This window comes from Chionomys nivalis, chromosome 21 (assembly GCF_950005125.1).
Source record: "Chionomys nivalis chromosome 21, mChiNiv1.1, whole genome shotgun sequence".
Lineage (NCBI taxonomy): Eukaryota > Metazoa > Chordata > Mammalia > Rodentia > Cricetidae > Chionomys > Chionomys nivalis.
In genome coordinates this window covers 32,188,436-32,202,492 of record NC_080106.1, presented here as the reverse complement: position 1 = coordinate 32,202,492, position 14,057 = coordinate 32,188,436, and the positions used below count along the sequence as shown (strand labels likewise).

The following is a 14,057-nucleotide window of genomic DNA, read 5'->3' as shown; positions in this document are numbered from 1 at the left end:
AAAATAGAAAGTTTATAAATTTGAGGCAAACCTGGCTACATAAAAAGAGACTATCTCAAAGAAATCAAACAACAATAAAATCTCCCACCATGTGTGAGAAGGCAATGATGAAACATACCATTTAAAATGGAGGGTTTTTAAAATTGTTTTTATTGAACTCTACATTTTCTCTGCTCCCCTCCTTTCCTCTCGCCTCCCCTTCAACCCCCTCCCATGGTCCCCATACTTCCAATTTACTCAGGAGATCTTGTCTTTTTCTATTTCCCATGTAGATTAAATTTATCTAGGTCTCTCTTAGGGTCCTAATTGTTGTCTAGGTTCTCTGGAATTGTGATTTGTAGGCTGGCTTTCTCTGCTTTGTGTCTAAAAGCCACTTGTAAGTGAGTACATATGATATTTGTCTTTCTGGGCCTGAGTTACCTCATTCAAAATGATGTTTCTAGCTCCATCCATTTGCCTGCAAATTTCAAGATGTCATTATTTTTTTCTGCTGTGTAGTACTCCATTGTGTAAATGTACCACATTTTCCTTATCCATTCTTCAGTCAAGGGGCATTTAGGTTGCTTCCAGGTTCTGGCTATGACAAACAATGCTGCTATGAACATAGTTGAGCACATGTCCATGTGGTACGATTGAGCAACCTTTGTATATATACCCAAAAGTGGTATTGCTGGGTCTTAAGAAAGATTGTTTCCTAATTTTCTGAGAAATTGCCATACTGATATCCAAAGAGGCTGTACCAGATTGCACTCCCACCAGCAATGCAGGAATGTTCCCTTTACTCCACAACATCTCCAGCATAAGTTGTCATCAGTGTTTTTGATCTTGGCCATTCTTACAGGTGTGAGATGGAATCTCAGAGTTGTTTGGATTTGCATTTCTCTGATGGCTAAGGATGTTTAGCATTTTCTTAAGTGTCTTTCAGCCATTTTAGATTCCTCTGTTGAGAGAGTTCTCTGTTTAGGTCTGTACTCCATTTTTTATTGGATTATTTGTTCTTTTGATGACCAGTTCCTTGAGTTCTTTGTATATTTTGGAGATCAGACCTCTGTCCGATGCGGGGTTGGTGAAGATCTTTTCCCATTTTGTAGGCTGTCATTTTGTCTTGTTGACTGTGTCCTTTGCTTTACAGAAGCTTTTAAGTTTCAGGAGGTCCCATTTATTAATTGTTTCTCTCAGTGTCTGTGCTACTGGGGTTATATTTTGGAAGTGGTCTCCTGCATCGATGCGTTCAAGTGTACATCCCACTTTCTCTTCTATGAAGTTCAGTGCGACTGGCTTTATGTTGAGGTTTTTGATCCATTTGGACTTGAGTTTTGTGCGTGGTAATAGATATGGATCTATTTTTATTTTCCTACTTGTTGATATCCAGATACGCCAGCACCATAAATATACTTTCTTTTTTCCATAAAATGGAGTTTTTAGAGGGAAAGTATGGGCCTAATAAGAGCACTATCCACTCCAGCAGCTCCTGTTCTGTACCCCCGAAAGCCCCCAGAGTGCTGAGCATTTACAATCTGAAAACCCCCTGGTCCATCTCCCACATTCCACAAGGAAGCCAGAAATTATCCGGATGGACAAATGAAGGGGCAACACTAGGGTGAAGCATAGTATTGAACGAGGCGTTTGCCCTCTGGTTGTTCAAGGGCACCCTGGCCTCCTGTGCCCTGTACGTGGCTGCCCTTCCCATTCTCTGATGGCTGGAAAACATGGTTCTGATCCTACATAAGACCATGGATCTATGCCTGGGTTACATGCCCAGTCCAGAGGGTTACTCTAAAGCCTGGCACAGACTACACCCTAAACGTCTTTGTAACGATTGACTAAAGAACGGTGGAAGGAAAGAAGAACAAGAAACGAGAGGGAGGAAGAAGGAGGGAAAGAGGGAAGGAGACTCTTTCCACTCATGAGCTCTGGTCTGGGCTTACAGCCAAGCTGGACCGGCCATTTTACTGCTATGGGCAATGAGTGTGGGTAATTGTCAGCTTCAGACTTACTCACCCTTTCTCAGGGCTGTGTGCAAAGTGGAGGGTTTCACCTGCCCAGCGGGTACTGAATTATAGCTCTGGAGCTGGGCTCCGTGTAATTAACCGGAGCAAGGCGCCCTGGGGACCCTGTGAAGCTCACAGAGTGCACAGGTGCACAGGGCACGAAAGGGGTGCCTGCTAATTACCCTTGGCCTGGTTTCCCCATTCCCGGCACTGGGCCGTCTTCCTCCTTGGGGGCTGCCTGTGTGCTGGCTGTGGGGTTCCTTGCCAGGGATCATTGAAAAGAACCTGGGACCAGAGAAGCCGCATTGTGGGCACATTTGAGTATGCACATACTTTGGGAGGAGAAACCAGCTTCACTCTCAAAGGGACACTGTTTTCTCCAGCTCTGGCTCCATCTCTGTCTGTCACATCCGGCTATAGACACATACTATGCATCGTCACTGATGGGCCTCACCTGGCAGCAGAGGAAAACGGTGGAGGACCAGATCCTCATTGGCAATACCACTCTGCACTTTTTTCTCTTTTAAGATAGCGTCTCTAGGGAGCCAGGCTGGCCCAAATTCTTAATCACCCTGCTTCTGCCTTTGAGTGCTGGGATTATAGGTTGCATCACCATGCCTGGCTTATACTTAGGTAATTTAAAAAATATATAAAACAATATGTGTGCATATTATGTATGCTCGCATATGTAGGAAAAAAGTATGAAAACTGAATAGGGGCCATGAGAAAGCTCAACAGATAAAGGTCCTTGCCACCAAGTCTTAGCCTGCCACCTTAGCTCAGTCGCTGGGACTCACATGGTGGAAGGAGAGAACCAGTTCCTGTAAAGTTGTTCTCTGACCTTTACACGTGTCCCATGGCACATATGCATGTGTGAATATAACCATGTAACTACATAACTTTATAACCACACACATACACACACACACACACACACACAAACTAAATAAATCAATTTTAAGATTATAAAACCTAGATGGGGCCAGATGTGATGGTATATACCTCTTATTCAAGACGCTGAAGTGAGATGCTTATGAGACTCCACCCCTCCCTGAGAATCTTAGGCAGGTTAATGGTTACTGTGTGTGTGTGTGTGTGTGTATCTGTGTGTGTGTGTGAGAGAGAGAGAGACAGAGAGAGAGACAGAGAGAGAAAGAGAGAGAGATAGAGACTTTTCTTCAGTGTTATAGCCACTAGTAGCTGCCCATACTCCTGTCAATAACCCTTCACCCAAGCTCTTGTTAGCAGCCCTAATTGAACTCACTGGGTTGACGAAAAAGATATGAAAATAGAAGGATGACTGGCTTTGAAGAGGAGGGAACAGGAAGGGACAGGAGAGAGTCATAGGGTGGATATGATCAAAATGCATTATATACATGTATGCAAATGTCATAACAAAACTCATTCTCATGGATACTTGCTGTGTACTCATAAAAGGTTGGTGAAAGAGCTGAGCGTCTTTTTTGTACCCCACCCTACTTTCCAAGACATGCAGGAGGGAATAAATCCCTGTAACATGGCTTCATTCTGGACAGGAGTGAGACAGCAGACGACAAGACAAATAAGCGAAATACACAGAATATTTAATGGCAAGCCACACCAAGAAAGAAACAGGAAGCAGGGTTGTTGGGAGGGCTCACTGGTAGAATGCTTCCCTGAGTCTGGCATCTGTCCCTAGCCCTGCAAGAAAACACACACACATGGGGCTAGAGAGATGGCTCAGCGGTTAAGAGCTCTGGTCACCCTTCTAAAGGACCTGGGTTCAATTACCAGCACCCACGTGGCAGTTCTCAATTGTCTGTAGCTCCAGTTCCAGGGTATCTAGCACCGTCAGACAGACACTCATACAGGCAGAACCCAATGTACATTTTTTAAAAAAAAATCTTAAAAAAATAATAGCCAGGCATGGTGGCACACTTCTTTAATCCCAGCACTCGGGAGGCAGAGACAGGTGGATCTCTATGAGTTTGAGGCCAGCCTAGTCTACAAGAGCAAGCAAGCTCCAAGGATAGGCTCCAAAGCTACAGAGAAACCCTATCTTGAAAAAACAAAACAAATAAAAAGAAAGCACACACACACGGTGGGTGGGTGGAGGGCACTGTAAAGACCTATGGTAAACAAAGGAGAGACAGCAAAGGCTGGCATGGGGAACCAAGAACTGTGTTGTGTCTAAAGGACTTTGAGCAGGACAATGGCATGATGTGCTCTCAGCAGGCTCACTGAAGGGCTGTGCAGCACTAAGAGCCGGTGACACAGGCCAAGAAGACAGCAACAAACAGAGAGGCACGCGAACCAAGCCCAGAATCTAGGCAGGAGATGGCAGTGGCTCAAGCCAGGTGCCCCCGAATCCTGTGGGAGGATGGGTGGGCAGGAGCTCCGCGGGCCAGCTTACTGAGTGGCCGCCAAACACTCACTGGAGTCCAGGTGAGTAGCTCTGGCTGTAAGGACACCGTGGGAGTCACCAGCACATCCCTGCTATTTACAGACATGAACTGTGGCACTTCGTCCCTTCCAATGAAAGGATCTGAAGCCAAGAGGACAGCGTCGGCGTCTTGCTCATTCTGGGTGGTAGCTGTGACTGTGCTGGAAATGCTGTCCCTTTTGCTTTTTAAGTGTGTGTGAACTTTTCTCTAATAAAAATGAATTAATAAACGCTCTGTAATGTCATGCTGTTCCAGATTGCTAAAGTACCCTATCATAAGTACCAAAGTGTGGATGCTGGCAGTGAGTTCTGGGAGCCAAGTGCAGATGCCTCCTCCTACCAGCCCAGGCTAGCGACTGGGTCAGCTGGTCTCTTTCGGCTTCCATGTCCTCATTTGGCAACTAGCAGCTGGTCCCTGCTTTCCAGGGGCTCCTCTAGAGCTGGATGTGTAAGATCAGGTGGTAGGCACACAGCCCCTGCTTGTTCTGACTGTATCCCCTACAGCCCATGCCTCGTCCTACACAGAAAGTCAGACATACCCACTAGCAGGGCTCTCTGCAGAAGGCAAACTCGGCCTCCCGAAACATAGAAACTACAATTAGGAGGGCCAGGTATGGTATCATATACCTGTAGCCCCAGCATTCAGGAAGCTGAGGCAGGAGATCACAAGATTGAGGTCATCTTGGGTTATATAAAAAAGGAAAAAAGAGGCAAGGATTAAGGGGATGGTCTGGTGGCAAGAGTGCTTGCTGTGTAAGTGTGAGGACACAAGTTCAAATCCTCAGCACCCACATAAAAAGCTGGGCTATAGGGCTGGGCACAGCGGTGAACACCTTAACCCCAGCATTAGGGATGCAGAGACAGGAGGATCTCTGTGAGTTTAAGGCCAGCCTGGTCTACATAGCAAGCCCCAGGACAGCCAGAGCTACATAGAGAGACCCTGTCTCAAAACAAGAATAATGAGAAGCTGGACTATATATACCTGGAACCCCAACACTATGGGGCAGAGATAGGCAGATCCCAGAGCTCTCTGATGAACCAGCCAAGCAAGAAAGGTGAGTTATCTATTCATAGAGACCCTGTCCTGAGGCAACAGAGTGGGAAGCAACAGAGGAAGCTTCCCAGTGGCTCCACATGCAAGCTCACAGGCACACAGCTTCACATACTCATATGCATGTACTTCACACAACATCCTAAACAACGGAAGGGAGGGAGGGAAGGAGGGAGGGAGGGAGGGAGGGAGGGAGGGAGGGAGGGAGGGAGGGAGGGAGGGAGGGAGGGAGGGAAAAATAAAAGGAATTGTAGTCAGGAGAGTTGGAAAGAACTGCACTCCATGGTCTCCAAACTAGGGTCCTCAGACTAGGCCTAGCTTAAAAGCAGGCATCGAAGAGACTCAAACTCCATGAGATAAATTGATATGGTATCCAGAACATAAGGCCAATGGTGTGAGCCTGAAACATACAAGCATGTGGGGAAAGGCTGGGAGTGTGGCTCAGTGGTTGAGTACTTACCTAGCGTGCCCAAGGCCTTGAGTTCCATCCTCAGCGTCTCTCTCTCTCTCTTTCACACACACACACACATACACACACACACACACACACTCCACGGGTGGCTGGACCAACTGCCAACTCATATAAGCAGGCAGTAATGACAGTACTAATGGTCATTATGTTAATGTGTAGTTTTGTGTCAAGTTCTGAACAGAGCGCTTGGTAGGCTACTTCCTGTTCTCTCATTTAACCTTCATGACGGAAGTTATAGGGTTAGCATTTGCATGAGTCAGACATCCATTGGGAAACCGAGGCTCAGAGATGTCATGCCCTAAATCATGTAGCAAAGAAGGAGCAAAGCTGGGATTTGAACCCTTGCAGTGGGACTCTGCTCTCAAGCTCTTCCTGGTGAGCAGAGTTGCTCTATGAATCTCTGAACAAAAGCAAGAGAAGACCACTTGGAGGCAATTCTATTTGTTGGGCCATTTAGTCATCATCGACCCATGAATATTTATTAAGTAGCTACTGTGCAGAAGTACTCAGTGTGCCTGGGCATGGCAACAGGAAGTTTAAGAAACCACAGCCTCTGCCCTAAGAAGCTAGCTTGTGGTCTAGAGAAGCCAGTTTACCTGCAGCATAATAAAACTGCTGGCTCCAGCCTGCTCCTGGGAAGAGGCACATCAAGAGGGGCCAGCAAGCCAGGTGGGGTGGCTCAGGCCTGTGATGTCAGGACTTTGGAGATCGCAGGTTCCATGTCAGCCTAGTGAGCATTGGGAGATTACATCTACAACACAAATGTTCAAACAATAAAAGAGAATCATATATGGTGTCCCATGTCTATAACTCCAGCTCGCAGGAAGCTTGAGGCAGAAAGATTCCTGTGAGTCTGAGGCCAGGCTGCAATGCAGAGCAAGTACCAGGTCAATAAGGCTACATAGCAAGACCCTATCTGAAGGAAGGAGAAAAGAAAGAGGAAATAAAAGTGGGGAGAGAAACAGAAAGATAGTTCAGTGGGTAAATAAGCCTGCAGTCAAGCCCGGTGATCTGAGTTCAATACCCAGTTCCCACAGGATAGAAGGAGAGAACCAACTCCCGGAAGTTGTCCTCTGACCTCCACATATATGTATGCATGCATGTACACATACAATTAAATGTAGGAACTACAGAAACCAGGGAAGCACACTGGGACCGTTGCCAGGATAGGGGCTTGGGGAGCAATAGAGAAAAAGTCGGATGCAAGTGATCTGTTAGAAGAAATGGCAAAGGGGGGGGTGCGTTTTATGGGGGCAGAGGGAAGTAAGTACAGGAGGTGGGAGGAGGTAAAAGGGAATAACAGAATACAAATGATCTGATAGGGAAATGGGAAGGGGGGTTCTTTAGGCAAGGGGCAGGGAGACAAACGCAGAAGAAGGAAGGAGTAGGTAAAACAATAGTCACAAGGACAAGTCTGACAAAGCCACAAGGAATCATACTATTATTTACCCTAAAAAAAAAACCCTATAATACACACAATTCTGTATATAAAACATACGTATATAATTCAAATGAACTTTTCTCATCTGGACTGACAGCACTCCATCTAAGAGCCAAACACCACCTAACAAGATACGAGAAGGCCTCTTTTGAGTTGTTGGCCAGGGCTATCCATGAAAGCCAATTGCTGTTGCCCTTGGCTACCCCCAAGACATGGAAGGTAAATCCTTATTGCTGAAGACACCATGCACTTCAGAAAGACAACCCAGAGACCCCTGAACTAAAACTGACCTGAATGTTCCCTCCATGAAGACTAGCAAAAGGCACAATGTAAGCTTCCAAAGGAAGGAGGCACCCAGCAGTCCTACCCTATGGTACCCATGAGCCACACCAACGATACCTCCACTGGTGCAGGAGCCGCACGCGTATCTTAGTGGTACCCAACAGCTCTCTAATCAGACTTAAGAACTGTTCAACCAAAGGGAAACCAGGCCTGGTTCTGGAACCTAGCTAACTGCTCAATGCTAGTGAAATCATGGTTATTGGAGGAGAATCTACATCCACTAATTTATTAAATCAGCACAGTCCCTATCAACAACCTATAAATGTGTGTCCTTACACTACAGATAAGTGTCATCTTCACCCCTCAAGGAAACTTCTCTTTGCAATAGACAGAGACCACTACAGAAAACTGAAACTAATAAAAAGGTAGAGTTGTGGAGCCCGGTCCCAGTGGATGTATCCACAAAACACTCCAGAACCTAAGGCTCGGGGATCCTGGAAGAAGAGGCATAAAGGTTGGAAGAGCCAGGGGATCAGAGAATCTGGAAGGGCAGCCAATGTTTTTAACCACCGAGCTATCTCTCCAGCTCGATCAGAGAATCTGGAAAGAGATTGTGTCTTCTAGCAACATCGGAAGCTATACACATTAAGCCTTATGAACATGAACTGAACAAGGATGGTCACAATAGATACGGCAAACTAGACGGGGAAACGCCCATGAGGCTTCTGTAGGAGACTGGGGAAAGCTGGGAGCAGAAGAGATGATCTTTCCCAGGGAAGAGCACACCAGTAGGTTGTCCAATGCCAAATGCTCAGCTCTGAAAACATGCATGCCAGTAACATTATACAGACTGAACAGGCTATACTTAGGAATATATATGAATGTGCATATACAGCGACGTATGCAATAACAGCTAGTGAAAAAAGAGGCCATGGATTTAAGGGCAAGTGGGGGTGGGTATGTGAGGGTTTGGAGGGAAGAAACATAAGGGAGAAATGCTGTAACTATATTATCATCTTGAAAATTTAAAAATTAAGATAAATAACAAAAACAGAAGAAAAAGAAGGAAGGAAGGAGGGTGAGGGAGGGAAAGATAAACAGGTCTTTCATAGAGAACCAGGAAGGGCAAACACAGGGATGGACTAATGTCAAGATATTAAGCCTTTCCATGCTATAATGGCATGAAGGAACCCCCAGCCTAGGCCAGACACTCCTGTAGCATTTTTTTGCTACAGACAGTATATGGTTTACTTTTACCTGCATGGGTAAGGAAGTGAGAACCTAGTCACCTCGTGGCGTGTAAGAGGTGGCACCAGACACTCCTTCTAAACACTCCTTTTCATTGTTGGCAGAGAACTGTGTGGATGAAGAAGCAGTCACTTCTGGGGACAGAGGTATTTAGGACTTGGTGGCTCAAAGGAGTCAAACCGCTGTGTACAAGAAGAGCTACTGGGCATAGCTGCACACATCTGCAACCCCGGCATTTTGGGGCAGGTGGATACAGGGTTTGAGGATAGATAGTCAGGGCCATTGCAGAGCCTGTGGCGAAATGTTGTATAGTTACATGGACTTCCCACCCTATGAGAAAGTCTAGAACTTAATCTTCAGATTTCAGAAGCTCCAGGAATCTCATATGGTTAAAGCTTCACTTCTCCAAATACATGTTTATTTCTTTTAAAAAATTTTACATTTATTCATTTGTGTGTGTGTGTGTGTGTGTGTGTGTGTGTGTCAGAAATATGTACCATGGCCCAGATGTGGAGGCCCGCAGGAGTCAGGTGTCTATTTCCATGGGATCCAAGGCTCAAACTCAGATCCTCAGGCTCGGCAGCAAGCACCATCTTGCCAGCCTGACCTGTAATTCTGTGCAGGGATTAAAGCTATGCTTCTAGTCATTTAATATGATTTAATAAAATCACCTCGGGGTGGATTTGTTTTCTATCACTACCCTCCACCAGGAGCTGAGAGCCAGAGAAAGGGCAGAGAAGTGAACAATCCTGGTATAATCTCTCTCGGGCCCTGGATCAGTTTGGACACTGTTTAGCCTGGGCTAGGCCAGCAAGTGTTGTATATTGTTCCAACCTGCACAGCCCAGAAATTGGGAAATATTGAAATATGAAGGGATTAGGTTTTAACATTGTCATTCAATTGGCCTTGAGCAACACTGTCATTCATCCGAAGAGGAAACAGTTGCTGGCACAGGTGGTGGAGAGCTAAAAGAGACGGCTTGGAAGAGCATGCTTTCCCATTTCTGGGCTTGTTCCATGGGCCAGGCCCTTGGCAGCCTTGATACCTGCTAGTGGTGGGGAACAGGGTGTCATGGACTGGGATCAGTGCAGGCCCAGGAAGACTGTGAGCAGCCACAAGCAGGCGTGCTCTGAGCTGCTCTCCCGACACTCACCCGCACAGTGCAGGCTCTTGGAAAGCACACTACTGGGCTACGGATGTCTTCAGGGACCACCTCTGCATCACCACATCATTATCACTACTTCTTCTCCCTTGGTACCCGCCATGGAGCCCTTCTGATGCCCATGATGTCAAGTCTCCTTCTCTCTACTAGATATTCTCAGTTCAAGCATCCTGAGTCAGGATGGGGCTCAACTGATGGAGACAAGCTGAGAACCAGGAGGAAGTTGGAGCCAGGATGCTTGCTGTCTCTTTACTGAATGCTACAGTCACAAGAAGGGGACTCAAACACTATTCCGGCATTCATTTGTACACTTTCTAGTTCATGTCTGCAGTCATTTGTTATTTCTTTGGACTTATCCATCCATTCATTCCTTCGTGCATTCAACATCCACAAACCCTTGTACAAGACACTGAGCAGGTATGGAGATGCTTTAGCACATGAATAACCGTACAGCAGAGAGAGTTGCATGGGATGCGTGCACACATCTTACCAAGGGACACACATGAGCATACACACACACACACACACACACACACACAGAGAGAGAGAGAGAGAGAGAGAGAGAGAGACCTCACTGCAGCTATGGGGCACTCTATCATCTATGTGGAATTCTGCATCCCCCTGAAAGGTAGGTGGCTGTCTTATCAAAGAACGGGGTTGGGATGAAAGTTGGGGCTGGTTAAGTGCCCCCGCCAGGTCTTCTCTTGCTTCTTCCACTCCATGTTGGTCTAAAAGGAAAGGTTCCAAGTCTGGGTGGGCACATTCCCCTGATTTTCCACCTTCTCATCCATGGCAAGGCTTTGAAGAGCAGCCATGCAAGAGAATGAAGATCTGAGCCTGGGCAGGAGTGTCCCCATAGAGGGGGGAACAGAGCTGCAGGTATCTCTGTGTAGTGGAATGTGTGTGGCTAAGAACCTGAGCACTGAGAGCCACTGGAACCTCACACTGCTTCCTCGACATGCTGGCAGGTAAGCAGGCAGGGCTTTCACAAAGGGCTTGACCTGCCCTGTGCTCTCTGCCACCTGCCTTCCCCACCTCCTAGCCCCGAGCATTTTTCTGGGCCGTGTGCAGGGCGTCTGGCCCCAGGGAGAGGTGGGGTGAGCTGCAGTCCACACCTACGCAACTATAAAGAGGGAGCCTCCAGCTGCTGCTGCCTCAGCCTCCCTGTCTCAGCCACACACACCTGGACCATGGACCCTGGGGAATGCACATGCATGTCTGGTGAGTAAGGAGGCCCACTGGGGGTCCTACAACTTTGCCTCTGTGTTCTGCAGGCAGGATGTGGGACTATTGAAAACCTTTTCACTTAGGCGCCATGGATGAGGTTTGTCCTGGATCTGCAACCTTTGGGCAGCTCCCACTCTGTTGGCTTCCAGCCAGATCTGCTGAAACTGATACAGTGGTCCAGGGAATAGCAAGGGAAGAACTTGTAAACAGTCTTTCTAGCTGTATATCCCTAGTTGGCAGCCACCAGAGTAGGGAATGGAGCTATAGCCCAGAACCTGGACGCTTGATTTTGGTCCTCTGCCGCCATTCATTTACTAACACATTTGATTTATGGGCTTCAGTTTCCACATTTGCAAACTGAGGTTACTTATTCAGGGTTGCTTGCCTACTAGGGAATCTATGGAAAGGCTAAAATGACCAAGCACTTGCATACACCAGGGCTTAAAGGCTTAGCTGGGACCTCAAGTCAGTAAAATCCAGTTGTGGTACTCACCTGTGATTCTAGAACTCAGCAGGCTAAGGTGTGTGTGTGTGAGGTGGGGGGGGAAATCCCGATTTCAAAGCCAATCTAGGTTGCTTCGTGCCAGGAACTATGTTGGCCAGAAGATCAGGCTTCAAAACCATCCTGGGCTTTCTCAGCCTTGAAAAGTGGCAGGTAAAATATTTGAAAGCGTCCTTCACCCTTAACAGCACAGGTCTGTCCCCCAAACCTGGAAAAGATGCAGACAGTTCTAGTGTTCTGAACCTGAACCTGATGGATGGGATGAGTTTAGAAAGACACAAAAGTACGAGTCATTTTTATTAAATAAAGGCAAGGTATTGTCTCCTCCTACCCCATCCTGTACTCCTTTCTGCTTTCATCCAGGGTTTCTGGCTGGCTTTGTCAAGACGAGGCTCTGAAAGCCCTTGATGGTTGTCACAGGCACCTTGGCCTTGCTGAGGATGGCCTTGGTCTGTTAGTCCTCAAGCCTGATTGGACATCAGGACCTGATGTGTTGTGTTTTTAAGCTACTGATTTGTAACCTACACAGAGTTACAAAGGGATCTGTTGCAAGGGTTGTGGTCAGGAAGGGGCATTTCCACAAGTAACCCGGGTTGAGCTGATGCTGCCACTCCAGTCCCTATCCATGGTCTGTCTCTAGAACCATCCACAGCACTGGGGTTACCTTCTTGTCCCACCACTCCCCGAGATCAATAGCCTGGTGTTCACCCCGTCTCTGCCCTGTCTTCTAGGAGGGATCTGCATCTGCGGGGACAATTGCAAATGTACAACCTGCAAGTGTAAAACCTGCCGCAAAAGTGAGTATGGGCGCCAGGACACCGCCAGGTGGGAGTGGGAATAGCCTCATCCTTCGTGCTCCCTGTCTACCCGAAGCCCGCAGTGGAGGCATTCTGGGGACCTTTTCCTCATCGGGAGGGAATCTGAGGAGACACCTGGGGCACAGCTACCCTGGGCTGCAACCCACCGGGCAGTAAGGATATCCATGGTATTTGGAGCAGCAAGGGGATTAGGGATAGGTTCTGTCCAGTCCAGCGAGGAAGAAGGAAAAGCCTTGGCCTGGCGCCATGAGCCTTGACTTCTAATCATATTTCTATTGTGGCTGTGCCCTTTGAAACTCCCATACCTTGTCTGGGGCTCTGATGGCCCTGGAGGACCTCTGAGGTTCCTTCTGCTCTCAAATCGCACAGTCTCCCATCTCCCTGCCCAGGGTTTCCTTGCTACAGGTGTCTCATTTCCTACGTCTTCTAAGGGGTAGGAGAGACAGGGAAGTGAAGAGCATGGCTCACCTGTCCATCTCCTAACCTTTCCAGGCTGCTGTCCCTGCTGCCCTCCAGGCTGTGCCAAGTGTGCCCGGGGCTGCATCTGCAAAGGGGGCTCAGACAAGTGCAGCTGTTGCCCCTGAAATCCACCCACGGCGCTGGGAGAGAGATCCTGGGAAGTGGCTGTACAGTGCCTGCGTCAAAGGATTGAATTTGTATAATAAGTTGTCCCTTTTATATATATGTGCCTAAATGCGGTGCCAGTGATGTTCATGTAAAGGTCTTGAAGCAATAAAGTTTTCATGGCTATCCAGTGGCTCAGAGCATTGTTTAACCCTAACCCTAACCCAGAAGGACCAAGAAGAGCTGGCTCTATTACAAACCCTCGAGCTGCTGACCAACCGGAACCCCATCGGCAGGTGTCTGCTCACGCTGCTTGCTTCAAGGTGCTGCCAGAACCTGAGGCTTCCTCCCCCTTTACAAACATACAGCAGCCATGAGAACAGGAGAGTTCAGGGCCCTGGGAAAAGTGCCTAACCAATGCCAAGCAGAACCCAAAGCTGGTAGACGAATACACTGTCTTCCAGAAGTCTGCTGTGGTGCTGAGCTCCGGTAGCTTATAGTTTACACACGCACTAAACTATGTAGGCTTCTCCTCCTTGCCCCACGTCCCACTCCCAGCCAGGGCTTGCTGGGATTCCCACCCAACGAAACCCGTTGAGTGAAGGGTCTTTCTTGGTGCAAGTCGGTCTTAGCCTGACTGTCCCGGCCTACCCATGATTAGGTGAACTCATTCACTGGGCAAAAAGCTACTGGTCCTGAGCTCAGGAATAGAACCTGTGTCTAAAAACCAGCCCCAGCACCAACACAACAACAACAAAAATTATTTGGGCCAACACCAGGTTAGGGTGACAGACACACACACTGGCAAGGAGAAACTGGTGCAGAGGAAAACAATGTCCCTCAGAGACTTAAGACTTAGCTTTTTAGATGGATGGCT

General features: G+C 47.6%; 1 protein-coding gene across 1 annotated transcript; it reads left to right on the top strand.

The window, feature by feature from the left end:
- Positions 1-11,259: 11,259 nt before the first annotated feature.
- Positions 11,260-13,200, top strand: LOC130863782 (metallothionein-4). Its single transcript, XM_057754064.1, has 3 exons — positions 11,260-11,290; positions 12,530-12,595; positions 13,109-13,200. Exons 1-3 carry the CDS (start codon positions 11,260-11,262, stop codon positions 13,198-13,200), a joined length of 189 nt encoding a protein of 62 aa, XP_057610047.1.
- The last annotated feature ends 857 nt before the right edge of the window (positions 13,201-14,057 follow it).

Excerpts from the sequence above, each read along its gene's own strand:
- LOC130863782 (XM_057754064.1), top strand. The coding sequence starts at position 11,260 with ATGGACCCTGGGGAATGCACATGCATGTCTG. Across the intron at positions 11,291-12,529 it reads GGAATGCACATGCATGTCTG|GAGGGATCTGCATCTGCGGG; the intron begins GTGAGTAAGGAG and ends CCTGTCTTCTAG. Across the intron at positions 12,596-13,108 it reads GTGTAAAACCTGCCGCAAAA|GCTGCTGTCCCTGCTGCCCT; the intron begins GTGAGTATGGGC and ends TAACCTTTCCAG.